The following is a 23,972-nucleotide window of genomic DNA, read 5'->3' on the forward strand; positions in this document are numbered from 1 at the left end:
TACAGGGCAAGAAACGAATATGAGCGTTTAAGTGTCTGGGGTTGGTCATTTTATAGTCAAAGCATCTCAGTTGGACGCAATTAAGAAAAAATCAGTGAATGTGGGCACGAGTCATAGAGGGGACGAGCTTAGAGAGAACCTGAGTCGAAAAGCGTGTCAGTTCCCGCACCTAGCGTGCTAGCTCTTCTGCTGCTTCGGGGCAAAGTGCAAAATCTGCAACAGCTTTTTTTTATTTTTTTCAAGTTTCATCAATAGATGCTGCTGCCATGGAGCTCATTAGTGCTCAGTCGATGGCACCAGTGCTAGATCTGGTCCAGGGAGTGTTGCAAGGCTGTAGGATGATTTTTAAGAGTCATAAAGGCTCAGAGGAGCCCAGGAGTCTTGGATTCTTCTAGCCACACTACTTCAATTTCCTTTGAACGGTAACATTCACTAAGCTAATGGTTTTTCAACAGACAAATGTTTTTTATTAAAGAAACAAAACCTGAAATAGCTTAGATTTTCACCTGCTTAGAGGACAAGAGGGACTTTACTACAATAAACAGTCAAGCTAGACAAAGCATCAAACGCTGAATCTCAAACTGCATCCCAGGTGCACCATTTTAATCAACACAAATCTGGTCGGCCTTCCCGGCGTTCAGCCTTACGGACGCGGGCTGCACTAGCCACGGTAGCTAGGGCTTGGTTATGTCGTGCTTCGTAGCTGACCGTTAGATATGCCAGCGACCAGCATGCCTGGGGTCTTAGGGCTACGAGTCCTGCACTTCTTGTTCTCTCTTCTACATATTTATACCGCAAAAGGCCAGAACGAGTTGAAAAGGTCATTTCGCTCTCTGGGAGCCAGGCTTCTTCCCTTAAGGGCTTGGGTGTCGACTCTTGACTTTCTCCCCACTTAAGCCACTGACTCATTATATCGCCCAGGCTCCAGCGTGTGCTTCACGTCACTAGTGTTGTATCGATGAAGCCTCGTGTTTCGTCCCTTGCCAATCTGTACCTCGGTTATACCCATCTGTAAATTGGCCAGACTTTCCTACCTCGTTTGGGCATTATGAGGCTAAATTCTGTAGGATGCTTTGCAGCCCCGTGATGAAAGGTGCTATATAACTGCAAAGTGTTACTTCAAAAGATTTAAATAGGTCACCAGTGCATCATAACCTATATTAAAAAGACTTTTTCTTATATGAGAATTTATAGAGTTCAATGTATGGTATTAATAAGTGAATTATTGAGACCCCAAAAATAGTTTTTGTTTGAATCGTATCTGTATTCTGGAAAAGTGATTAAAAACCTTTAACCTTAATAAAAGAGTACATCCTCATTTCCTGTATGATGTTGGAATCTAAGTTTAAAAGCAGATCTCACAGATTTTAAGGGGCGGGAGGGAGGGGTTAGTTGTTTCTAAGCCAGCATTTAAATAGCAGCTTAATATCTTCACAGCAAGGCTTGGTCCTTCCCCGATGGCCGTACAGCAGCTCGCACTTGGTTTTGCTCCTCTTGAAGCCTCTGGGCTCAGCAGCGATTAGATCAAGCGCCAGCAGAGTTTGTCACATGCACCCCATCCCTAAACCGAATGCAGGCGAAGTAGTGGCTGCTCGAGCGGTGCCCGATGCTGTCAGCGAGGAGAGTCCTCGGGAGCGAACGTCGCCTTTGCTCTGTCACCCTGAAACACCAGAATCGCCCAAGAGCCACAGTAACACGGAAACACCAGCGCTCCCCTGAGACCCTCGCTATACAGCACTTGATGTGGCTCCCAGTAAGGGCAGGGAAGGTCTCATGGGTTTCCGAGTGAGGTCCTTAAGGCTCCTCTGTGCTAGGAGCTGCCAGAGCTGTACTCGGTGCAGTTTTTAAGGCCCTGATTACACCTATTTTGAACCATGCTGGTGCAGCCACAGCCAGGCAAGTGCCTGTGCAGCCAGCGTAGCCTCACCAAGCCCAGGAACCGGAGATGGCCCTTCAAAACAGCTACGGGAATCACAAGCAAAAATAATCACACAAGCGCTGATTAAATGTTCCCAACAGCCCAATGAATGAGCATCCAAAATTATGCACACCCTGGTGCAGCCACAATCACCAACAGGCATCATGAGTGTCTGGGGGTGCAAGGGACAGGATTTGTTTTAATGGAGAAGGATTATTATTATTATGTAGCTGCTACTTTCATTATTTGAGGTGAGCTGGGTTTGCGCAGGGATAGCTGGTGTTCACTTCAGGAGACAGGGAAAATTGGAAATAGGATTAAGAACTATGGCACTGCAGAGGTGGTAGCGAAAGACTGTCCGCTTGTGGACCAACGCTGTCGCTTAATGCATGGATTTTAGGTAATTAATTATAGAGTATAGTAACTGAAACCCAGCTGATTGCCAGGGAGAGCCTTGTACACCCATGCTTGGGACACAGGATGGGACACGTGCCCCGTGTCAGTCCCGTCTGTCACCCGTCACCACCCACAATGTGAATTAAAGGTAGTTTATAACAAACGTATCTACAGCCTTGCCAGCGTCTCAGCCTTTCACCAGGAGAGCGCACAGGACTGAGAGAACTGCCAGCGTGGGTCTGTTCCTGGACCACTGCGAATCCCGAGGCGGGTACCCGGGCCCCGACCGCACACCAACCACCACGACACCCCCTCCTGCAAACCGCCTTTATTGGTTTCAAGGCACTCATTGCTCAAGTGGATCCACAGCTCTTAAGAGGGCGGCCGAGTCCCTGGGGGCTCTGCGAGGGCTTCCCACACTGCCTGGCAGAAACCTTGGACTCAGGCACCTTCTTGGCTTCACTTGGGTTTGTCACCTGGAGTTTTCTTCCCGTTGGCCAGCTTGGCACCAGCTGCTGCACCGAGCGGCCCCAGCACAGACGTCAGCCCAATTTTGGTACCAAAAGAGAAACCTGCAGCTCCTGCAAAGACAGAAAGAGGTGTGATGCCCCGGGAGCATCGATGCTGCCGGCTGAGGGACCAGGCATGGGGCAGTGGTAGCCAAGGACCTCTCCTGACCATACCGGGGAGCCGGCCTGGGAGCAAGCTCTGCTCCCTGAGCACAGCCAGCCCCTTTCTGGCTCCGCCAGCGCTGCCAACGAATGACAGCATTGCTCTTGGCAGAAGAGCAGAGGCATACCTGCATGGCCCCAATGTCCTCAGCCTTGGGTGCCCTACCCCAGCAAGCCCTGATTCTTCCTACGACATCATGGATTTATCTCTTCCCCACGGCTTTGGGTGATTCACACCGACGATGGGTTAAAGGGCTGGTTTGGCTCTACAGCACGCCAAGCGTACAACGCCGTGCAGCCCCCTGGGGCTGAACCCAGCGCAGCTCAGCTCCCCCAGCCTCTCCACTCACCGATCGACTGCAGCACAGCCACGGTGCTGCCGGCAGCCACTCCTCCGTTGTTGGCTATGGCGGCTACTGACATCATCTTGGCAGCCACCGACCCGGCGGCGATGCCGCTTGCCGTAAACCCCAGCACAGAGATGCTCATAGGGATGCCAATGAGTGCCACGCCTGCAGGCAGGACACTGCCGTGTCGGTGTCGTCCCTACGACCCACATCTCCCCTACCACCGGTGTGACAGATCCAGCCCCTCAGCGAGGACAGAGGCATCTGAGTGGGAGCGAGGGCTGCGGGGTGCAGGGATGGGGACACCCCATCCTCGGGGAGGAGAGGCATGCGGGGCTCTCTGGGTGCAGATTTCCAGGCCCAGGCCAGCGCTATCCCTGCCGTCACAGCTGCGCCCAAAGCCCCCCCCGGCACTCGCAGCCCCCCGGCCCGGTCAGTCCCCCTCTGCCAGCCCGGGGCCGGGCCGGGGCGGCGACCCCAAGCGCTGCTGATCCCACGCCAGACCCTCACCTACTCCGACAGCGGCCCCAATGGTTGCTCCTTTGATTTTTTTTCCCATCGCTAAGGAGGAAGGAGGCGGGCAGGAGGCAGCTGTGCCGGGCAGGACCCCCCGCCCCGGCTTCAGCGGCCCCCGGCCCCTGCAGACCCCGCCGAGAAGCGGCCAGCGATGGGGGCGGACTCGCTGCTCCCGGGCCGGGAGGAGAGGGGAGAAGGGGCGCACCTCGGGGTGTCCCCCGCCCGCGGTCGCCCTGCACACACCCCCTGACCCCCCCCGGCCGCCTGTACCTGCCCTGCCTCCCCCGGCCCCCCCCCGACCGCTGCAAACCCACTGCCCCCCCGACCCCCCCGACCCCCCCGACCGCCTGTACCTGCCCTGCCTCCCCCGGCCGCTGAATACCCCCTGCCCCCCCGCCCCCGCACTTGCCCTGCCCCCCACCGGGCCCCCCCGACCGCCGTACCTGCCCTGCGCCCCCCCCCGCACCCCGTACCTGCCCGCCTCGCCCCGCCGACCCCGAACGGTGCCGGAGCTGCGGCCGCCCCGGCCCGCCCCGCCCCGCCCCGCCCCCGCTCGGCGAATCCCGGCCCGGGGGAGGAGGCGGCACTTTGCGTTGGTGCGTCTTTATTTGGGGGGGATGGTCAGATACAGCGGGGGCGGGGCACGGGAGAGATGCAGGGGGTCCCAAGCGGAGGTGGGGGGGCACGGGAGAGATGCAGGGGGTCCCAAGCAGAGCGGGGGTGGTTTTAGCGGGGGTCTGGGGTAGGAGGTCACAGCAGGCATCAGTGAGGGTCCCGGTGGGGATGTGGGGGCTCACAGCAGGATGGCCCCGATGGCGGCCCCGATTGTTGACAGCATGGCCTGCAAAGATGTGGGGACTCCTGCTGCCCCTGAGGAAGAGGAGGAGAAATCAGCCTGAGCCCCCCAGCCTGCCCCCAGCCTCGGCACGGCATCCCCACTGCACCGCATTTCCAGGGGGAGCACCCTGAGGAGGGGCATCCGAAGGAGGAGCAGCCCCCCCAGACCTCACCTTCCCGCTTCCATCAGGCGTCCCCACAGCCAGGCCAGAGCAGCCAGCAGGGCCGCACCAGGCACCCCAGAGCGGATGGGACCCTGGGGGTTCCCACTCCCGTGGCCACCCCAGACCATTGCCATGCTGCTGGTACTGCCCAGGGAGGCCGAAACATGAGGTGCACTGCGGTGACCCCACGGGCACCCCACTGGGAATACTCACCGAGTGACTGCGCTATGGCCACCAGGCTCCCGGCGGCCACCCTCCCGCCGTTCGCTATGGCAGCTACAGACATCATTCTGGCAGCCAAGGATCCGGCTGCAATTCCTGCTTTGGTGAATCCCATAACATACAGGGCTGCCGGCACCACAGCCACAGTGAGTCCTGCATCAGAGAGCAGCAGCAGTGATGCTCCCGCTGGCACGCCTGTGTCCCCAGGCTGCAAAACCCTCACCCCCGCGTCGCTGCTCAGACACGCGCGTCTCCAAGCCCCGAAACTGGGGGTGCACGGAGGCAGAGCTCCAGCTCCCCCAGGACAGCCCGGAGCAGAGCAGGTGGCACAGGGTCCCGGGGCCAAACCTCCCTAGCCGGGCATCAGTGGGGTCCCACACATGGGCTTCCTGGGACAGGCCATGGGGCAGTGTTTCGGGGAGGGGACAGCACCCTATAAGAGGGGTCTGTGAGTGCAGAGAAGCAGCGCCAAGCCCCGGGGAAAGTCATTTATTTCCACACGGCATCATCCATCCCCCTGCCCACCAGTGCCTTACCGATCCCTATGGCTGCCCCGATGGCAGGGCCGACAAGTTCTGCAACAAAGGAGAGGTTGAGAGCGGTCAGTCGGCAGGGCTGAAAGCGAAGGCGAGCTACTGCCCTCGCTCTGGGCAGCTCTGCAAGGGGCTCCTCCACACCCCGCCCGCACCCCCAGGACCCCTGCCCGCTGCAGCAGCGTGTGCCCCTTCCCGGGACATCCCGGCGCCTCACACCACCAGGACAGCAGCTCGAGCCTTCTCCAAAATGCCAGGGAAGTGAGTCCTTGCCAGCATAGCCCTAATGCCCACGGCCAGCCCTCGTCCCATCCCACGAGAGCCCCTTGCCCCCTCGTCCCTCTGTGCTTTCACTCAAAAGCAGAGGGAGGTTTGCGGCATGCCCAGGGGCTGGTGCCCCATGTCCCCCGCACTGTCCCTCTGCGGGGCCCATGCCCCTGACCCCAGGAACTTACCCATGGTGGGCTGGAGCAAGAGGTGTGCCGGGTCCAGACTAAGCCTGGTCCTTCAGGGAGCAAGAACAAGGGTTTCTTCAGTGGGCAGTAGCAGGGCAGGTGGGACCTTGCTCTCCTGCTCAGGCACCTGCAGCCAAACACCCTCCCACCCCATCCTGCCCCCCCAAAAGCTCCCGACCACCCCACAAAAGCAGAGACCCCCCTCAGATCCTGTGTTTCTTCCCAGCCCAGGGCTCCCTGGCCACTCTGCCAGCTCAGTGGGGTGAGCAGCCCCCTGCTTTTGTGTCATCCCACCCCTCAGAAAAGGGGTGCTGTTGCCAAACCCCCCCGTCATGGGTCCCCAGCACCCCATGCCACTAACCTGTCCCTCTGCCACCCAGCAAGCGGTCAGTGCCTCCAGCCCACGCCTGCTGCTGGTAACACGGGCCTCTGGTGACGCCAGGATGACAGATTTCCAGGAAACCACTCTTCCAGGTTTTGTTTTCTCCGAATTCTTGGCCTGCCTCAGTGTTTACCCTTGGTGTGCCTGGCTCTGCCGGCGCAGGAGGCGCACGGGCAGCAGCGCAATGGCTCGCCTGTCCCCAGGGGCCAGACCCCGGGGCTGCTCCCCACAGGGACCCCTCTCCCCCCCCAACCCCCTTGTGGGGACACGGGGACAGGAGGTACCGGGGCTGCGGCGGGGAGGACACGCTGGGTGCGGGAAGTTTCCTCACGCCTGTGCGGTGACAGCTGGGGCTTTATGGGACATTTTCCAATGTTTCAGGACTGGTGAAGTTCCGCAGTTTTTGACGAGGACTACGGGCAGCATGGGTGGTCTGGGCAGCCTGGAGATTCCCACCGGCTGGTGGCAGATGTGCAGCGCCTCCGGCTGCCTCCCCTCCACTGGGCATCCTCAAAAAAATGGCCAAAGCCCTGTTTTGCAAATACCCTTTCCCCCGCCCCCTGCACCCACGCCTCATCCCAAGCCCTCTTGGAGCAGGACGCAGCCAGCCCACGCAGCGGCAGCCCCCTCCGGGCTGGGGGGGAAGTGGGGGTGAGGACGCAGTGGGTGCCGTAGCGCATGCGCCGCTGCAGCTGGTTGAAGGGGACCAAATCCAGTTGCAAGTTGATCTGGTTCCTTTTTACCAGCCCCAGGGACACACCGTCTCTCCAGAGGTGCCGCCTGGGCCGGTGCTGGCGTAGGGGTCCCGGTGCGGGGGTCCCAACCCAAAAATACATACTTCTTAACATTCCATAACGCCGGCCGACTCCATATGGGCATATGAAGAAGTATGTAGGGTTGGGAGGGAGAGCCGGGCAGCGTGGGGCTGGGCACGCAGGGCACAGGGCCCCTGCTGCTCCCAGCAGCACCCACCAGCGCCGGGTGGTGGGACCCTGGAAGGAGCCAGTGGCTGTGGTGAAACTGGTGTCTGAGCAGGGGAAACCTCCTGCCCACCCCCAGATCCAGCCTCTGCCTGCGCCCGGCCCCGGGTGCATCCCCAGCAGTGGCTCTGCCCGTACAGTGCTGTAGTGCCCATGGCCGTGCCAGAGCAAGGGGACCTTGCACGTTTGGAGAGTGAGACGGTGCCGTGGCCAACGCGTGTCCCTGGGACACGCAGCCCCCGCACCGGCCGCAGGACGCTCGGGCTGGTGACGCACCCGCCGCCTGGTGTTTTGGCTGGTGGCTGCCCTTAGTGGGCAGTGGGACACCCCGGGACGTGGCTGAGGCTCAGCAGTTTGGGCCATGGAACCCCGGGGAGGGGGATGCACCTCCGAGGAGATGGGGCCATGGCCAAGTGCCCTGTCCCATGAGCCCGCAAGGGCCAGCACGGACAGCGGCAGTGAGTGCCCCCGCTCGGAGCTGCTTCCACACCGGGGTCTCTGGCTCTTGGCAGGGGTCCCCACTGCTGCTGCTGCGCTGGGTCAGGATGCACCATCTGCACCCCCCCAGTACCCCACACTGCCCCAGCACCCTGCAGCACCCCCCCTGCACCCCACACTGCCCTGTCCCCTTCCCTGCTGCAGCCCATGTGCCAGAGCAGCAGTTGCAGCTCGGTACAGCTGTGGCCAGGGCTGGGGGGGACCTTCCTCCCACACCCCTGCCTGCCCTGCCCGGCTCTTTTGCAAGGCTAGGAGAAGGACCGGGAGGTCCAGGCCCTCCCCACCCCCTCCACCCACCGCAGCTCTGGGCAAAGGAGGCCAGAGATGCCTGTGCCCACAGGAGGGGGATCGGCCGAGACCTCAGGGGCTGGAGACCATAAGGGGGGTGCGGGGGGACTCCCTGGCCCCAGCACAGTGTGGCCAGGGCAGGGTAATGGAGGGAGCAAGTGTCACCACAGCCCATCCATGCCTTGACCCCCGGTGACCTTCCCACCCCTAAATTTGTGGCTAGAGCGGTGCGATGGCAGGGCGCAGGGAGCCATGCTGGGGTCCCAGCCCTGCTCCCTCCCAGAACAGGGGAGTGAGGGGTGCGTGGGGGGCCTGGCCGCAGGCAGGAGGGACGTGGGGCTGGCCAGGCCCGGCGCGGCTGTGACTCAGCGCTGGGAGCCATGGCCACACGCGCTGCAGCTCTCTGCAAGGAGCTGGTGGGTGCCAAGTACGTGCTCACCACGCTGGCCCCACTTGTGGCACCCGCAGGCAGCGGAGGTGCTGCTCAGTGGCCCCTGGAGCCACCAGCCATCGCCACGGGGTGCAGGGCTGCTGCCAGCATGGCCACGGTCCACCTGGGATGCTCCACCAGCACCCCGGGGCCTCCTGCATGGCCAGTCCCCAGGGACCCAGTGCTGGGGACCCCAGAGACACGTCTCCCAGGACCCAAGTCCCCAGCCCGGCAGCAGAGGTGGGGCAGAGTGTGACTGGCTGGACCAGCATCCCTGTCCACCCCTAAAAGCAGATTGAGTGGGCCTGACAGAGGCCAGAGACTGCAGAGATGTGCCCTCTTAACCCTTTGGGCTCCGCCAGCCCTGCAGCACAGTGGGATGCTGCTGCACAGTTTTGCTGGGGAACCCAGGAGTCAGCGGGACTGCTGGGGCACAGCGGGAGCCAAAAGCCAGCAGTTGCCCCCAGTCCGAATGCCCAGAGCCAGGGCACAGGGTCAGGGCTCCCGCATCCCAGCCCAGTTCAGCTCCAGCCGCCTTGGCTGACCTTGGGCAGCTTCCCAGGACTGCAGTGCTAGAGGTACCCCAGCCCAGGGGGCCCACACAGCCCCATCCCACGGCACTGCCTACACAGCCCGCAGCCGGCTCTCCTGGTGACCTTGGGGGGCCGCACGCAGCACTGCGGGATGCCCGCTGCATCCAGGGTGCCCCGTCCCACCCGGCCCCAGCCCAGGCCACCCCTGCTCTCTCCCACCACCCTTCCTTGTCCCTGCCCTGCGCCACGGCCTATCTCTGCCCCACTGCCCTGGCTGTGCCCAGACGTTCCCAGTCATCAGCACAAGCCCCTCCGCAGCCCTGGGGGTGGCCCCACCGCTGCAGGCAGCCCCAAGCCCTCCCCAGCTCCAGCGCTGCCCTTGATGGCTGCAGACGTGTCCCCGAGCAGAAGCCTTTCCCTGCCTTCAGCACATGGAGCTCTGCCCCAGCGCAGCCCCTCTCCCACAGCTCCTCTGCCCCCATATCAGCCAGGAGCCCCCGGCCTGGGCAGCCCCCCGGTCCCCCGCCTGCCCCAAGAGCAGCTCCCTGCCCAGGGCAGGGCAGCTTGTGGGCACCGGGTGCAAATAGCCTTGCAGGGGGGAGGCAGAGGAGCTGGGGGGGGGGGCTGCTGGGGCCAGCCATGGTGGCACCCATGCGCTTGCACGGCACCCAACAGCCCCAGCCTGTCTATAAAAGGAAGCATCTTTTTTTCCCCGCTCCCCCCAGCGCTGCGTGCCCGGACGTGCTCTGCAGTCGCTGCCTCGCAGGGGCCTTTCCAAGTTTCACTATTCAGCACTGCCCCCCCCCAGCTGGCTCCCCCCGGCTCATCCATCCCCTGCAAACCCACTGCAGCAGCCGCTCCAGCCACTGAGCGGCTTAAAAAATAAAAAGAGGGAGGCCCAGCGAGGAGGTGGGAAGCGGGTACAGGAGGAGCATCGGCTGGAGGTGCCTCAGGGAGCACCCCAGCCCCTGCCCTGCTGCCCCTCCACCTGCGGGCATTGCCCTGTTCAGGGCTGTGGGCATGTGGCCCGCGGAGCCCTGGTGCATCCAGCTGCAGTGGCCAGCGCTTCCCCCATGCGTGTCCAAGATATGATGCCGCGGTGCCCAGGAGTTGGGCTTCCCTTCCCGCCCCATCCCACTGGCGTGGGGTGTCCCTGCTCTGTGGCTGAGGGCACCCCGGCTCCCTGGGGAGGGGGTGGCCGGCCCTGCTGCAGGGGGGCACCCGCAGGCAGGTGGGCCGGGGTCTGCCCCGCTGTGCTGCCTGCCGACCCAAGCACCCACCACCTGTGACCCCCCTGCAGCCAGGACCTCACAGGGGTGCCCCACTACCCCCCTCAACCCCACAGAGATTTTGCTGCTGCCCCTGCTCCTCCACCTCCACCCAGGCTGGCCCGAAGCGGTGGGGGGCCACGGTGACCCCCAGCCCCGCGTCTGCCCCCTCCCAGCCCACTCCGAGCCGCTGCCAGGAGCCACGCATGGGGCTGCGAGCAGCGGCGGCATCCCCAGCCTGAGCGGGGCTCGGCACCAGCCAGGCTCGCTGAAGGTTAAACGCCAGTGGCGGGGAAAGCCCCGCTGTCTCCCGCAGACCCCGCACCTCCTGCCCCGCACGGCCACTTACAGTCCTGGAGGTGACACCGGCCGGGTGCAGGCTCGGCTGGCGGCAGCGGGCTGCGGTGACACCCGGCACGAGCACGCCGCTTCCCCGCTCGCCTTGACTTTGCCACAGGACTCCTCCGGCTCGTCCGCAGGAGCTTGCAGCATCCTCCAGTTCAGCGGGAGAAGTTCCTCGGCAGGGAGGGAGGGAGGGAGGGAGGGATTTAAGGCAGACCCTGCCTGGGATGCGGATGCCTCCGGGCGCAGGTGAAGACCCTCTGCTCGCTGGGCACCCCGCAGTCCCCCTCCTCGTGTCCCCCATCCCAGGCTCGGTGCCCCGGCACACAGCCCGTGGCGTGACTGGCTCTGGGGGTGCCGTGCGGGTGATCTCTGTCAAGAAGCCCTCTCCCTCCTGGGCAAGGCAGCCGGGGCTGCCAGGGGCACGCAGCCAGCCGCCTCTGCCCCCCGCCGCCTGCCCTGCATCCCCCGGGTGCTCGGCGGGGCTCCTGGAGCACTGCTGTGGGGAGGGCTGGCATGCATTGCTGGGCCCAGCAGCACCCCAGGGCAGCTCGGAGGGTGAAGCGGAGCCCAGGGGTTGCTCAGGAGGGCAAAACCTGTCGCCACTGCAGCCACAGGGGCTCCCCTGGGCCGGGGGGACCCCACAGGGATGGAGACCCCTGGGCCACCCACTCTAGGTCTCCCCAACACCCACAGGGCAGCTCTTTTAGCCTCCAGAGCAGCAAAGCCGGGGGGTACAGGGCTGCTCTGCCCACCCTGGGACCCCGCTGCCCCCAGGCTCCTGCCGGTCCTACCTCTGCCTGCGGAGGGCTGGCGGGGCAAGGGGGACCCCCGGGTCGGGGCTGCGGCGGGGGCAGGATGCTGGGAGACACCTTATTGTGGTTCCCAAAGGGAAAAGCCAGAAAAAGCAGCACGGCGTCCCTCCCGCGGCGGTCCCGGCGGCTCCCTGCCTGCCACGATGCCCTCCCCACCCCGGGTGCGCTCTGTTTGCCTGCTATTTTTGGCAGCCTCCTAAGAGCTCCTCTCAGGCTATTAATAATGAGAGTGCGAAATTCGTTTGGCCTCTCCTATATAAGGAAAGGTAGAGGCTTAGAGGCAGCTAAATATACTGGCGCGTGCGGGAGCAAGCGGGGAGGCTTTGGCACCGAGTGTGGAAAAGAGATTGTTTGAACAATGGAAAGACGGACTCACTCGGCAGACGGAGCCCCACGTGGATGGTCGGACAGAGGAATGGACGGAGGGTGACGGTACCCGTGGGCCGGCACCGCAGCACCCGCATCACATCCCGGTGCCCCTCGGGGCCCTGCTTCAGCAGGACGAGCGGCGGGAGAGGGGAGGAGGCACCCGCAGCAGGGATGCCGTGCAAAGCCCATCCCGAGCCAGCCGTGCTCTCCTCAAAATGCCTACAACTAACCCGCTGAGCACACAGCGACCCAGGGACAAACGCCGGGTCTGTGCCTGGCCAGCAGGGACGTGCGGGGCGCTGGTGGTGGGGAGCAGGGTGGGCTGCGGCAGGGTGACCAGCTCCCGCTGGGACACAGCCAGCACAGCATCGCTCCTCCAGCCAAGCCCCCTGCAAATCCCGGCCTCTCCTGGGGCAGCGACTAAACGCTCCCACCCCGGCTCTGCCAGCCTGGCACGGCCCCGGGGGCAGCTCCCACAGCCGGGGGCTGTGCCGGGGTGCCGGCAGTGCCGCAGCGTCCCCAGCAGCCACCGGCATCTCTCTGGTGCCCTTTGCTCAGAGGCGCTGCTCACACCCACGATCACAGCGATGCCGTCTCAGAGCTATTCCCTGCTTAATGTTACGGTTACCATAACGGCGTCACCCCCAGGGCTGCAGGGACCGCGGGCGAAGTGTCAGAGCTCCTGCCCGTGCGGCCCGGAGAGCCCGGCTGGAAGAGGTAAAGCAGCAGCAACTCGGGAATGCTCATGACGGGAAGGTGCTGGGGAGCAGCGCCAAATGCACATGGTCGGAGCAAGGACAGTGCAAAGCAGAGGGGTGAGAATGTGTGGGGAAAGAGAAGATGCTCTCCCCCTAGGCTTGGGAAAGAGTCTTTTTCTTTTTTAACTCCTCATAGGCACAGGCACTGCTTCGGGAGGGAGCTGGCGAGCTCAGGGTTGTATTTGCAGCTACACCGAGCTCCCTGGCTCTGTCACGGTCCAACAGGCACCCTGGCCTCAGCCGAGCCCGGCTGCAGCACCGCAGCACCCCCCTCCCCAAGGGGCCGCGGGGCTCCCCGGGGCTGCTGAACCACCACAATGCTGGGACAGCCGCGGCAGCAGCGGGCAGAGTCCTTGAGCTGCTGCCTCAGCCACAGTCACCGCTGCCTCAGTTTCCTGAGCTGTGAAACCAGCACTAAAACCGATTTCTCCGAGATTTCTCTCAGATAATGAGCCTGGGGCTGCTCTGAGGCTCCAGGCCCAGGTGCCCCCAGGCAGGTGATACAGCTGTAGGCAGGAGCAGCTGTTTGCCCTTGGGACAGGGAGAAATCCTGGCTCTCTCCCCGTGCTGCCCTGGGGCCGGTGCAAGCTTTCCCCACCAGAAGCCAAGCTCCAAGAGCCCACAGCTGGGGGACGTGGGGCTTCCTCACCCGTGGCCACCACCTCTGTGCCTCGCGGCGAGCAAGCACTTGCTGGGTTTCCTCCCACGCTTCTGCAAGGAGCCAGCAAATGTTAAGTGATGCTCAGCAGACAGCAAAGGGAGCTGGCTGGGAGCAGCCGGGAAAGGGCAGCCCTTTGGAGAGCTTCCCACAGGGATGTTGAGTGAGCAGAAGGAAAAATAATAGCAGAGCCGGGTGACACAAAGCAAAGAGCATGAACAGAAGGGGAAGGGACCCTGCTGAGCCTTCTGCTGCTTCGGATTTCCAGAGAGCAGGGCTGCTCCCAGGCAGGTTCCTGCTGGGGGACAGCAGGGCTACACCCACCCTGAGGGCAGGCAGAGGTGTGCTACAGCATCAGGAGCTGTTCCATGCCTGGAGAGGGTTGGGGTGGCTTTATTTTGAAGGCAGCTGCTGCCACGCTTGCGGGCAGAGGCAGTGGGACGGGTAGCCCAGCAGATTGGGATTCTCCCGTCCTTAGGTGACATTGAGCAGCATCAACTCCAAGGGCTCCAGCACAACCCACGGGCCACGTGAGATGCGCATGGACAGAAGGGCAGCTCTGAAGGTGAGTCTCCTCCCCGCTCTGAAACGTCCGTGTCCCACGGTGCCGTCAGGTCCCTTCTGGCTGCTGTGGTGCTAAAGCGCGTTCCCTGCAGCAGCCAGCCCCAGCGACAGCTGGGCAGCCGTCTTAACCTCCCCCAAGGACTCCACTAACTCATAAACATTCCCCTGCTCCATTAGGAGCCCGAGCCCCGACATGGCTGCTATTTTGCTTTCCAGTGAAATCAACTGTTGGACCCTGCCTCAGCTGTCAGGGAACAGCCCTGGGCAGGTCCAGGGGACTCCGTACCTGGTCAGCAGGAGACCAGGAGCAAGAGCCCTTGGGGGCTTAGGCTGAAAGTGAACTTCAAGTAGCTGAAGTGAATTTCGGTTGTGCTAAAGCAGCGGCAGATAAACAAACCAGGAGTCAACACACAAGCGCAGGGCCCATTAGCGCGAGGCTCAGCATCTCCTGCTCCCTACACAAAGCACAGGGATCAACACACAGAGGTTGCCACGCTGGCCGCCGAGCAAGGAGCGGACTTGGCGTCTGTCATGCAAGCTCTCGGCAGCCCCGCGAGCTGCACCGGCACTAGAGCCCCACCGCGCACTACAGTGGCTGGAGCAAAGGCAGCCCCTGGTCCAGCAGCGCCCGCTGAGACCCCGCTGCGGGGCCTGGGGCGAGAGGAGCGAGGGATGGCTTCCAGTTCTTACCCAGAGAGCGCAGTGGTGGCATTAGGAACAGTCCCGCCGCTGAAACTGGAGAAAGAAGCAAGCTGAGCAGCAGCAAAACATCTTCCCTGTTTATTTGCAAGAAACATTTTGTTTAAAAAATTACTTTTAGTCTTGATCCAAGTAACACTGCAATCAATGAACATTGTTAAACCAACATTCAGACGGGTTGGGCAGCCCCTGCTACGCAGAAGAATGAAGAAAAGATTTAAGAGCAAAGTATTTTAAAACTAGATCGCAACATTTGCCTCAAACCAGGGTTCGAATATGTTAAAGAAAACAAAAATCAAGCGAAGCTGATGGTTCATCTACCAGATGTCTCAGCTTTTAACTTCCACACGCGGGTAACTTGTAGCCAGTGTCTCTAATTGTGAAATCATAATGCATAGCAATGCAGAGACCTTCCCGAGCAAGGTCAGCCCCGCTCATGGTGCTCGGGTAACAAAACAGCAGCGATATTAGTGACACCACAGGAAAGGAGGAGAGGGGGGCAAGGGATTTCCAAGTAGCGCGTTCCCTCTGCGTGCACACACCTTGGGAGAGGTCTGCATTAACGGCGTGCTAAAGCTGACAGTCTGCCCTGGCCCCTGGATCAGGGGGCTCTGAGGCTGGGCCAAAAGTTACCGCTCTCAGCCTGGGAGGGTCTCGTCTCCTCACCTCTCGGCTCCCCCGGGGCCGGGGTGCGGTTGCTGCCTGTCCCTTGCAGCCCCGCGAAGGCGAGGGCTCAGCGGCACCGGGGGTTAACACGTGGAGCGAGGAAGAGGGCTGCACAGCCAGGGCATGCTAATGGGAGCCCGAAGTCTAACGGGAGCTTGCGCTATGCTCTGTCACAAACCCACGCTCGGCGATGACAAATGACTGAGCGAGGACACCGTCCTAACCAAACTGCTCGGCGAGGAGGGAACGCCACAGCCCACCGCAAAATCCAGCCGCTGCGGGCGGACCGACTACAGCACCCCGACCCAAACGTTTGTTACCCCGCAGTGAGATGTAAGAATGAAGGAAACAACCTCAGCTAAACAAAGGTGTTGGTGATAACAGCCGCACAGATTTTAATTCTTCCCTCCTCTGTAACAAGAAGCCAGGCTTGCTTGAAAGCACATTCTGCATCTCCCGTGAGAGGTACTGATCTCTGCAGCAACGAACGCCCAACGGCTGAACCACTGCGCCCAGCCCCGATCTACTGCGGGGGGGGAGCCCCCGGGACGGGCAGGAGCAAGAGGCTCAAAAAGCACCAGCCCCAAGGAGCAGAATCAGCGAGTCCAACAGCTCTCCCTTAACAGCACAAAACACTTTCAGGCACAGTCCCAGGACTGCATCCGCTCAAACCCTGCAGCTTCGAAACCTCATTTGCTCATAGTTTGTTCATGTTACATCCAACTGAAGGGAAGCGCATCAGGGAGTGGCGTCACCCGAGAGTTAAGTGTCCGGCCATTGAATGGCTCGCAACAGCGGCTGCAGCCAGCACTGGGCCGTGCCCCTTTGGGGCACGCTGCGGGGAGCATCCCGGTGTCAGCCACCCCCATGTGGGGTCCCAGGCGGGCTCGGGGGGAAGGAGCCGTTGGGCGAGCGGGTGCAGGAGCAGCCCGGGAAAGGGAAGCCTGGCTCGGAGCACCAGCCGCCCGCGAGCCAGACAAGCTGGAGGGCGGCCCGTACGGCGATGCCGGCAAGCGAGAGTCAAGCCCCGTGCCTGGTGGAGTCGGGAGGGCACGAGGCTAATGCCTCCATACTTGGGAAAGCCACAGGCTCCAGCGCTGGTGCCTGAGGAGGACAGCTGATTGCCCAGAAAATAAACTTAGCAGCAGCCATGACTACATTGAGCGAGGGAACGTTCCCTCACATTCAACAGTGTTTAATCTTCATCTAGCTCAACACAAATCAGTAGTGCAGCAATATAAATACAACTGAGGATGTTAAAGCCTTTTGGCTTCCATAGCTAAAAAAAAAAAGCCAGGGAAATAAGTTTCCAGTTTTTAAATTAAACACAAAGAAAGGCAATAAACTGCCCACCCATCCACAGAGGAGCAGCGGCATCCTTCATGCCAGCAAGAGGCTGATTTCTGCCCGAGGGCACGGGTGCAACTCATGAAAGCAGCACAGTGAGATAAAGAAGCGGGTATGGGAAAGGACCACCGCACGCCTGCCTCCAGAGCCCAGGCAGCAGCGACACACGGCCCCGTGCTGCCGGTGCTCACCACGCGATGCCCTCGGGTACTGAGAGATCCCTTTTCCACCAGCTAAAGGACACCAAGCGTGTACTTCGCACTGTGTTAGGAGCACGCAGGGCTCTTCAGCCATCCTAACATGAAGCCACCAAGCACCAGCCAGAGGGAGCAGGCAGCTGCTGGGAACTGAAGATATCAACTCCTGCTTGCCTGGGTTGTGCAAATTTTAAGGAAAAAAAAAAACCCCCAAACCCACAGTATATTGCATTTCATAACTGAGATATGGTTAATGTCCAGACTCACGGACGGTTTGGCAACCAGACGGTGCTGGGGCCACTGAACAACATCTCACAGCTTTGGAATTAAGCCAGACATTAGACACAGGTAGCAAAGGTGGTGCCCCCTCCTGGGTTTGGTACCCAGCAGGGGAGCTTGCTGCAGGAGGGGGTCTCCTAGCCCAGCCAATGACCACAGACGGGTCAGCTTTTCACATCTGAGCAGGCACCGTGTCATCAACACTCCCAGAGAAAAGCCTGACAATAATTTCAAACAGCTACAAAACCCTCTCATACCTGCAAACTGATGGAGTGTGGCCATAGTGTTTAGATTCCCCCTCCTCTACACTCCAAAAGCAGCCAAGTGCATGTGAAAGGACAAGTCTAAATTAAAACAGTGTTTAAACCATAAGGGAAAGGGGAAGTAAAAGAGGAGAAAGCTGTCCGACAGCAAAAGTAGCCCGTGGTAGGCTACTGGAGCCTGAAGGAAGCTCAGAGCACAGCTCAAAGCACAGCCTTGACCTTCCTTCTCCAAGGAGCTCCCAAGGCAAGTGAGCTGAAGTCCCTGGGCGTTTCCTCCACTGCAGTCTGAGGTGGGCTAGGAGCATCCTGCACATTCACAGTTGCTCCGAGTGGTTCTGTCCTGCCGCTCTCCAGATGCCAGCTCTCCCTTTTCTGACGCTTTGCCTGGGGTTCACAGTTGCCTTCTCCTCCCTTTGATTTCACTTGAAGTTCAAATTCAAGTACAACCAGTTTTAACTAAATGAAAAGAAACCCACAAAAACAAAGTTATTTTCTGTGAAACGAGTTAGCAGCGTTGTCCTAATCAAACTGGCCTCCAAAGGCCCTTGTGGGGTAGGGACAGGAGTGGCCTTTCCCACTGAACTCCAGCAAAAGGCCACCGGGGGGGAAGCTATAGGATTTCCTCCCTCTGGTTCTTGGGTTTGAGCGTCACTTGTCCATTGCGCACGGAGCCATTCTGGCTACGGAGCAGCTTCCCTTTTTCACGGTCAGGCCACGTGAAGATGGCTTCATCGCTGTCCAGTTCAGACTCTGAGTGCATCAGGCTAGTGTTGAGGACCTGGGCTTTCTGTCTGCCGCCTTTGAGGGGAGAGAGTCTCAGGTTAAAAATACTTTTAATACTGGTCAACAACCTCACTTTACTCCATTCCCCCTTTAAGTCTCCTTTTCCTATCATGTCAAAGGGGCAGCCTAATGAGACTTTCCTGCGTCTGTCACTCATTCCCTGAAATGCCAAAGCCAAAGCAATCCTGTTTCAGATACCTTGGCGTAACAGAGGTCACAAAGACACTTCAAGGTAGTGCAAATCACAACAAACAGGTAGGAAAGCAAATTACGTTACCAGAAGGGGCTGTGAGTATACAGGGGAGCTACATCTTCCTGACCTTGCTTGGGGCATTGCCTGGAAAGCTCTCTGAGGGCTAACGGCTGTAGTAAAGAGAATATGCAGGTGTGCAAGGGAAGATCGCTGTGTTCTTACTACCCTCCCTACTCTCATCTCTGCTTCCCTTGCCTGCATGGGAAGAGATAAATTAGCGGCCTGGATTTAGATTAATGCACAAGGACAGGAGAGAGACATTTACTGATATTGTCAGCAGAGGAAATATTTAAATTTAGCTTTTCCTTAATGGAGAAATGCAACATTTCTTCTGTTAGCAGAATGCTCCCTGGACCTATCTAGTAGGGAAAAAGACTTTAGTCAGCAGCCAGCCTCAGAAGAAGCAAGATGAGTTTAGTAACCAGAGAGCAAACAGTTGAGGCACATTTGCTACAGACTGCAGAACAATGAGCCCTTTATTTAACAGTGGGGCTCTTCCGTGTGAGGTGACAGATGGTCAGATTAAAGCAGAGTTGGGTGCTGAGGGAGGAAAACACACACGGTTTTTTCTTCAAGGGTATCCGCATTTGTGCGGTTGGGATGGCCCCATTCTCAGAGGAGTTGTCTGATCAGCTCTGTCGCTGCAATGCCCTCCAATGCTGCTGTTAGGCACTGTTCACATTGCTGGAACACCATTAAATGGGATAATACTAGCACGAGCAATTATTTTCCACTAGCAAACAAGGATGGGGGACTATTTTGCATGCACAGTTAAAATAACCCCTCCTCTAAAGAAAAACCAGGGCGCCCGCTCTTATTTGAAGCGCGTATTTCAGTGGGTGAAGCGCTCCCCAGCATTTGGTGGGGCTGTGCTTTGCACGCACTTTCCCAAGTCTCTCTCCTTTCCTGGTCAGTCAGCAGGTGACCACGGCTCGGTTCAGGTATCAGATACAATCGCAGCAAAAACACTCCAGCCTGAAATAACAAAATGATCTTTGCAAAGCACCTGACAAGCACTCTCGAGGACGGCAATGCGGACGGGAAAGTGCTGGCTAAGAACACTGAAGACAAATGACTGCCTTTCGGGAATGGGCCAACTGGCCTGTAGCCACATGGAGCACAGAGGACTTCATGGGTCTCCCCCCTAATATAAGCATTTGCTTCCTGGAAAAATTACAGGATGAGCTAAAATGTGAAACTGTCAGAGCCTGATGCTCACAAGGACAAGAATGAAGAAATTTATGAACAAGTAATTTGGGGTGTAAGAATATGGGGGCAGATAAACATCAATCTCTCCAGGCCATGAGTATTTTCAGGTTGCTGTCAGGTGTCCCTTTGCTTACTAGCCAAAGCCGACCAGTTTAGTGAAACACTTAGAGGCACTGAACTCATGCTTTGCTGCAGAGGAAGGAACGGCATATTGGCAAGAAGCAAACTACCAGAACCCAGTGGAAAACTTCAGAGCAAGAGAAGTTATCGTCAAGACCCAGTTTTGGGCTGCCTCGGCCAGGCCGGTCTCTGCACTGCTTATGTGCATCTGCTTACTGCTTCTGTGACAGCAACTGGAGACATCAGGACCAGGCCAGTTTCAGCCCCAGTTTCTGAACAAAATAAGTGAGATGACTTGACTAAATACCCTGTATACAGATCTGGAACAAGCTCTTAGATCTTCTGAGGCTCATCTGTCAGTGCCTAACACGACGTTTGTTTCACTCTGTGATTTTTAAGTCCACTGAGGAAGACTGTTCTTAGTCAGCATTCTGGAAACGCTGAGCTCTTCCCTCTCATGTTTTACCTGCTTTGGGATTTGGTTTTAACTCCAGGCTTTCTTGATCCGTTGCATCCAAAATCTTGTATTTGCTTTTTCTTTTGGATTTTCCTTTTCGTCTAAAGGGGAAGAAAAGGAATTAAGAGGCAGGCCATTTCTAAAAAAGCCGGAAGAAAAAAAAACCAACTCTGATCTTCAAAGCTAGAGTACTTGCTTATTTCAGATTATGTTCATATCAGAAAGCAAAACATTAAACACATCGCTTTAGTTGCACATTTATAGGGTAATCCAAATCTCTCTTCTTAACCGAACCCAGAGCTCTAGGACTTCAACGTTTCACTTGAAACACTAAGTGACCAAAAACTAATATCCCAGGGCTAAGCAGATGACCTGCTGGGACGATGGGTTTGAATCTTTCACCTCCTAATGCAGCTACTTGGCTCTGAAGCACTGATACAGTGGGGGTTATGGCCTCAGTCCCACCTCTTGCAACAGCAGATCACCATCCAGGATAAGATTCCAAAGGCAACCACAATGACGAAAGATGCAATGATCACATACAGCACACTCCACTCTGAAAGCAAAACACCCCAGAGATAAAGACGTTTTGGCACCTCATACAGTTGACAGTGTGCGCTTTAGATGACTATTTTTGAGAAAGAAAAAGGGAGGCCTGACCCTCTGCAGAATTAGAGGCTAGCATCCACCACTGACAGCACCACTAACTCACCTAGGGAAGCCAGGGGCTTGAGATCCAGTGTGCGGACTTGCTGCACAAGGGCATATTTCAACATGTGTTGACTTAAAAAATTTGCTTTCCTGTGGCAGGAAAGCCTCTATAGGGGCACAACAGAAATGAGATGTCATTTATACACCTCTTGAATGGACTCAACTCTTACTGAGTGTTCACCGAGAGGGTCTCGAGAGGAGTCGCTTCCCTATCAGATACCTCCTGCCTAGAAGGTAACGTGTAGTGAGACCAGGGCAGGGACTATCTCACATCGTGTCAGAGATACTGGGAGAAAGCAGGTACCTGTCACACTGCCTACCCTGGGTTTCAAACACTATTTGCTTTGCAAAGGCAAACAATCCCAGGGAGGTTGCACGTACCACAGTTGCTTTCGCCATCCCCCATCTGCACCCTGATAAAATTCTCCATCCAGAAGGGGTCACAGACGCAACGCTTGGTGAAGGAGTCACAGCGTCCATGCTCAGAGCAGTTCAGCTGACACGCTAGGGGCCAAAACCAGAAAGGTGAACTGACTCGCACGTGAAGGAAAACCGGGACAGTATAGTTCAGTACAGCTAACCCCCGTAGGCTCTAACTTGAACCTTGTCACTCTGTAGTTCATCCTCTTAGCTTAGCCGTAATCGCAAGCAGTAAGAAGTGCAAACGTAAGCGCCTAGGCCTCATGCCAACCTAAAAAGTCCCGCTTCACTACCAGTATAACACAGTGACTCTTACTTACTGACTGTGTTAATTTCTAATGCCCGGAAGATGAGGAAGTCCGACTGTTGTTTCCGTAGTTCGTTTTTTAGCGTCCAGGCTACATCTCGTCCTTTGAATATCTGATGGGGTGGCTGGTTTTGTACAAAGAACACCATCTTCGTGCTGGAAGTCAGACAAAAATGATTATCTGCTGCTTCTCCAAACATCAGGCAGAGAGCCTTTTTCCCCAGTCTGTCGTTAGAGGGACTTATTCAGAATCCAAATTTTATTTGAAGACCAGACCTCTGTCTCCATCTTGGCAACAATAACATTAGACCTGGTCATACAGTAGAAAACCCTTCGGGACATCTGATCCATCCGTATTTTCAAAGCTAGCGTTGGACTATTCTTAAGTTTGCTAATGGTTTTGTCAAGCCTAGTTTCAGACATCATCAAGCACATATTTGCATGTTCTCACTGAGTATGCAAATCCCCAAACTTTAAGGTCCTGCCATTTTCATAATCTCCTCCCTCGCTGTGGGACCCCTAGACCTTACTACACGTGGAACCTGGGGGCTCATCTCACTGCTTAGCACAGAGCTCCAGCAACAGAGAAGACGGTGAAGATTTACAATCTTTTGCAAAGCTTAGTTTGAATGCGCAAAGTGTTGTAGCCAGAAAAAAAGCACAGGTGTAGAGGATACTGTATTCTGCACCTTTTATTGCACTGAATTTATGATAGAAGAACTTGCTCCCCTAGGCTTACTAGCCTTGCAGAGCCCCGTGTACCCTTCAGATGCACAAAAGGATGCATGGATGTTTTGGCTTTATTATTACCAGTGAGCCGATGAGTCAACAGGATATTAGTGAAGCCCTCAGAGTATGTGAAAAACCAGCAGCTGGGGGAAAAAGGTATTTTTCAAATGGTACAAGTTACTTAGATAGTTGAGGCAAAAATGGGATCTTAAAGCCATCTGTTGGAAAATAATCTCTGCTTTTTTATAATGATTCCTACTCTTTTGTCTACTTAATAAACATATAAACTGATGAAGCATTAATTACAAGAGTCTCTTAGACACCTTCCTCAGTGAAGAGCAGTGGCAACTCGCCTGGTCATGGCAGAGACAGAAAGGTAATGTTACAGCAGAAAGTGCTGGCTCTTCTGTTCTGAGCTCTTTAGGTTTGCATGGACAATGAATTCTGATTTTACTGCTACAGCAGGCAACGTGGACACGAAGGAATCAATACATTACTGAACTCGGGAAACCCTAAAGTATAACTGCAGATTTATTGCTGACTTGCTGCATGACTTAAAGCACTGGAAAAGATTTAAGGGACGTGCATAATCTACCTTAAAACTACTCCACTTTCAGTAAAAATTAAGTGCAATATTGCACTTATTTCAACAGATTATCACTCTGCCCTTGATAAGCTTGTTGCCATGCCACTCACATGCATGTTCAGGCTCCTCAAATACACCTACAGTAACAACGGACTGCTGTTAGTACGGAGATACGTGCAGCTGTTGCTGTGACAACGCTACGGCACCAGTCGCTGATGTTTTCTGCGGAACAGCGCATTTCCCAGACCAGCCATTTGTGCAGAGGTGGAAAGCTAAACTCAGGCAGGCACTTTCATGCCAAAGCAGCATGGCCAGGATCCAGCCGGGCCAAACCACCCCTTGTATGACTTGCTGGCTGCTGAACTTGGAGGTGGGCAACACTGTCCAGGCGGGTAACAGGACTCTGGCCTACAGCCCCACCACTTGTTTAGAAAAGACCAGCTGTAGTTTGTTGTAAACTATATAGCAATCAAACCCAAGTTTCCCCTATCTCTTCAAACAAAAATTATGCTAGTTTTCAACATCTTATTTTACATTAAATTGAAGTTGATGTAGTTTTATATTAGCTTTACTGCCTGCATAAAGTTGATGTGTAGGGCTACTGCGAAGGGGGTTGCTACACTACCACCGCTGGTGTGGCGTCAGTGCTTCAAACAACTGCTCCTGTACCAAGCCCCATTATTTGTCCAGTTATAAGACACAGCTGTACAACACCCTTCAGGCAGTCTCCACAATTTTCAAAACCAAATCAGATTAGTTCTTATTTTACAGATTTGAGGGTCAAAGACATTAGCAGCAGAAAACAGCTTCTGAGGACAATGCAGCATCTCCAGAGGGGAAAGACACCCAAGACCTGCTTGGCAACACACCTTCTCTGACCCGAACAAGCAGGAATATTGATTAAGGAACATCTCCACACGTTTCAATTGTCCAATCTGTTTCCCAAGAGAAAACAGCCCTTGGTTTACTAAACCCTCAAGCAGTCCCTCTCCACGTACACTC

The 23,972-nt window shown here is 57.2% G+C and overlaps 3 protein-coding genes across 6 annotated transcripts in view; all 3 read right to left on the bottom strand.

Annotated features, from left to right (window-relative positions):
- Positions 1-2,627: 2,627 nt before the first annotated feature.
- Positions 2,628-4,406, bottom strand: LOC142066875 (interferon alpha-inducible protein 27, mitochondrial-like). The gene is made up of 4 exons (XM_075114940.1): positions 4,322-4,406; positions 3,843-3,893; positions 3,336-3,497; positions 2,628-2,895 (listed from the first exon to the last, which is right to left on the bottom strand). Exons 2-4 carry the CDS (start codon positions 3,889-3,891, stop codon positions 2,774-2,776), a joined length of 333 nt encoding a protein of 110 aa, XP_074971041.1. The 5' UTR covers positions 3,892-3,893; positions 4,322-4,406; the 3' UTR covers positions 2,628-2,773.
- A 29-nt stretch (positions 4,407-4,435) lies between these two features.
- On the bottom strand, positions 4,436-11,769 carry LOC142066877 (interferon alpha-inducible protein 27-like protein 2A). Of its 3 annotated transcripts, XM_075114941.1 has the most exons (7): positions 11,575-11,769; positions 10,788-10,954; positions 6,421-6,950; positions 6,060-6,109; positions 5,608-5,646; positions 5,063-5,224; positions 4,436-4,718 (listed from the first exon to the last, which is right to left on the bottom strand). In XM_075114941.1, exons 4-7 carry the CDS (start codon positions 6,061-6,063, stop codon positions 4,642-4,644), a joined length of 282 nt encoding a protein of 93 aa, XP_074971042.1. In that variant the 5' UTR covers positions 6,064-6,109; positions 6,421-6,950; positions 10,788-10,954; positions 11,575-11,769; the 3' UTR covers positions 4,436-4,641. The 3 variants fall into 3 exon arrangements, 2 of the variants coding, with proteins under 2 accessions (XP_074971042.1, XP_074971043.1); XR_012663822.1 differs by lacking the exons at positions 10,788-10,954; positions 11,575-11,769 and having other exon boundaries at positions 4,436-4,522; positions 4,564-4,718; positions 6,421-7,130; XM_075114942.1 differs by lacking the exon at positions 11,575-11,769 and having other exon boundaries at positions 6,421-6,941; positions 10,788-10,960.
- Positions 11,770-16,464: 4,695 nt separating this feature from the next.
- The window catches only part of KIAA0319L (KIAA0319 like), a 33,653-nt gene continuing 26,145 nt past the window's right edge, over positions 16,465-23,972 (bottom strand). The window contains exons 17-21 of one of the 2 annotated variants that reach the window (XM_075115032.1): positions 21,669-21,811; positions 21,310-21,432; positions 20,683-20,773; positions 20,227-20,318; positions 16,465-18,193 (exon numbers count right to left, since the gene is read on the bottom strand). In XM_075115032.1, coding sequence (XP_074971133.1) covers positions 18,006-18,193; positions 20,227-20,318; positions 20,683-20,773; positions 21,310-21,432; positions 21,669-21,811 — 637 coding nt within the window. In that variant the 3' untranslated portion in view covers positions 16,465-18,005. The remainder of the gene's footprint in view (positions 18,194-20,226; positions 20,319-20,682; positions 20,774-21,309; positions 21,433-21,668; positions 21,812-23,972) is intronic. The other variant, XM_075115033.1, reaches the window with a different exon arrangement.

This window comes from Phalacrocorax aristotelis, chromosome 20, assembly GCF_949628215.1.
Source record: "Phalacrocorax aristotelis chromosome 20, bGulAri2.1, whole genome shotgun sequence".
NCBI classification, from domain to species: Eukaryota; Metazoa; Chordata; class Aves; order Suliformes; family Phalacrocoracidae; genus Phalacrocorax; species Phalacrocorax aristotelis.

Bases quoted from the DNA above. Each gene is read 5' to 3' on its own strand.
- LOC142066875 (XM_075114940.1), bottom strand. From the start codon at position 3,891: ATGGGAAAAAAAATCAAAGGAGCAACCATTGGGGCCGCTGTCGGAGTA. The intron at 3,498-3,842 runs GTGAGGGTCTGG...TCCTGCCTGCAG, and splicing joins TGGGGCCGCTGTCGGAGTAG to GCGTGGCACTCATTGGCATC. The intron at 2,896-3,335 runs GTGAGTGGAGAG...CTGTCTTTGCAG, and splicing joins GGCTGTGCTGCAGTCGATCG to GAGCTGCAGGTTTCTCTTTT.
- LOC142066877 (XM_075114941.1), bottom strand. The intron at 5,225-5,607 runs GTAAGGCACTGG...TCTCTGATGCAG, and splicing joins CGGGGCAGCCATAGGGATCG to GACTCACTGTGGCTGTGGTG. The intron at 4,719-5,062 runs GTGAGTATTCCC...CCTCTTCCTCAG, and splicing joins GGCCATAGCGCAGTCACTCG to GGGCAGCAGGAGTCCCCACA.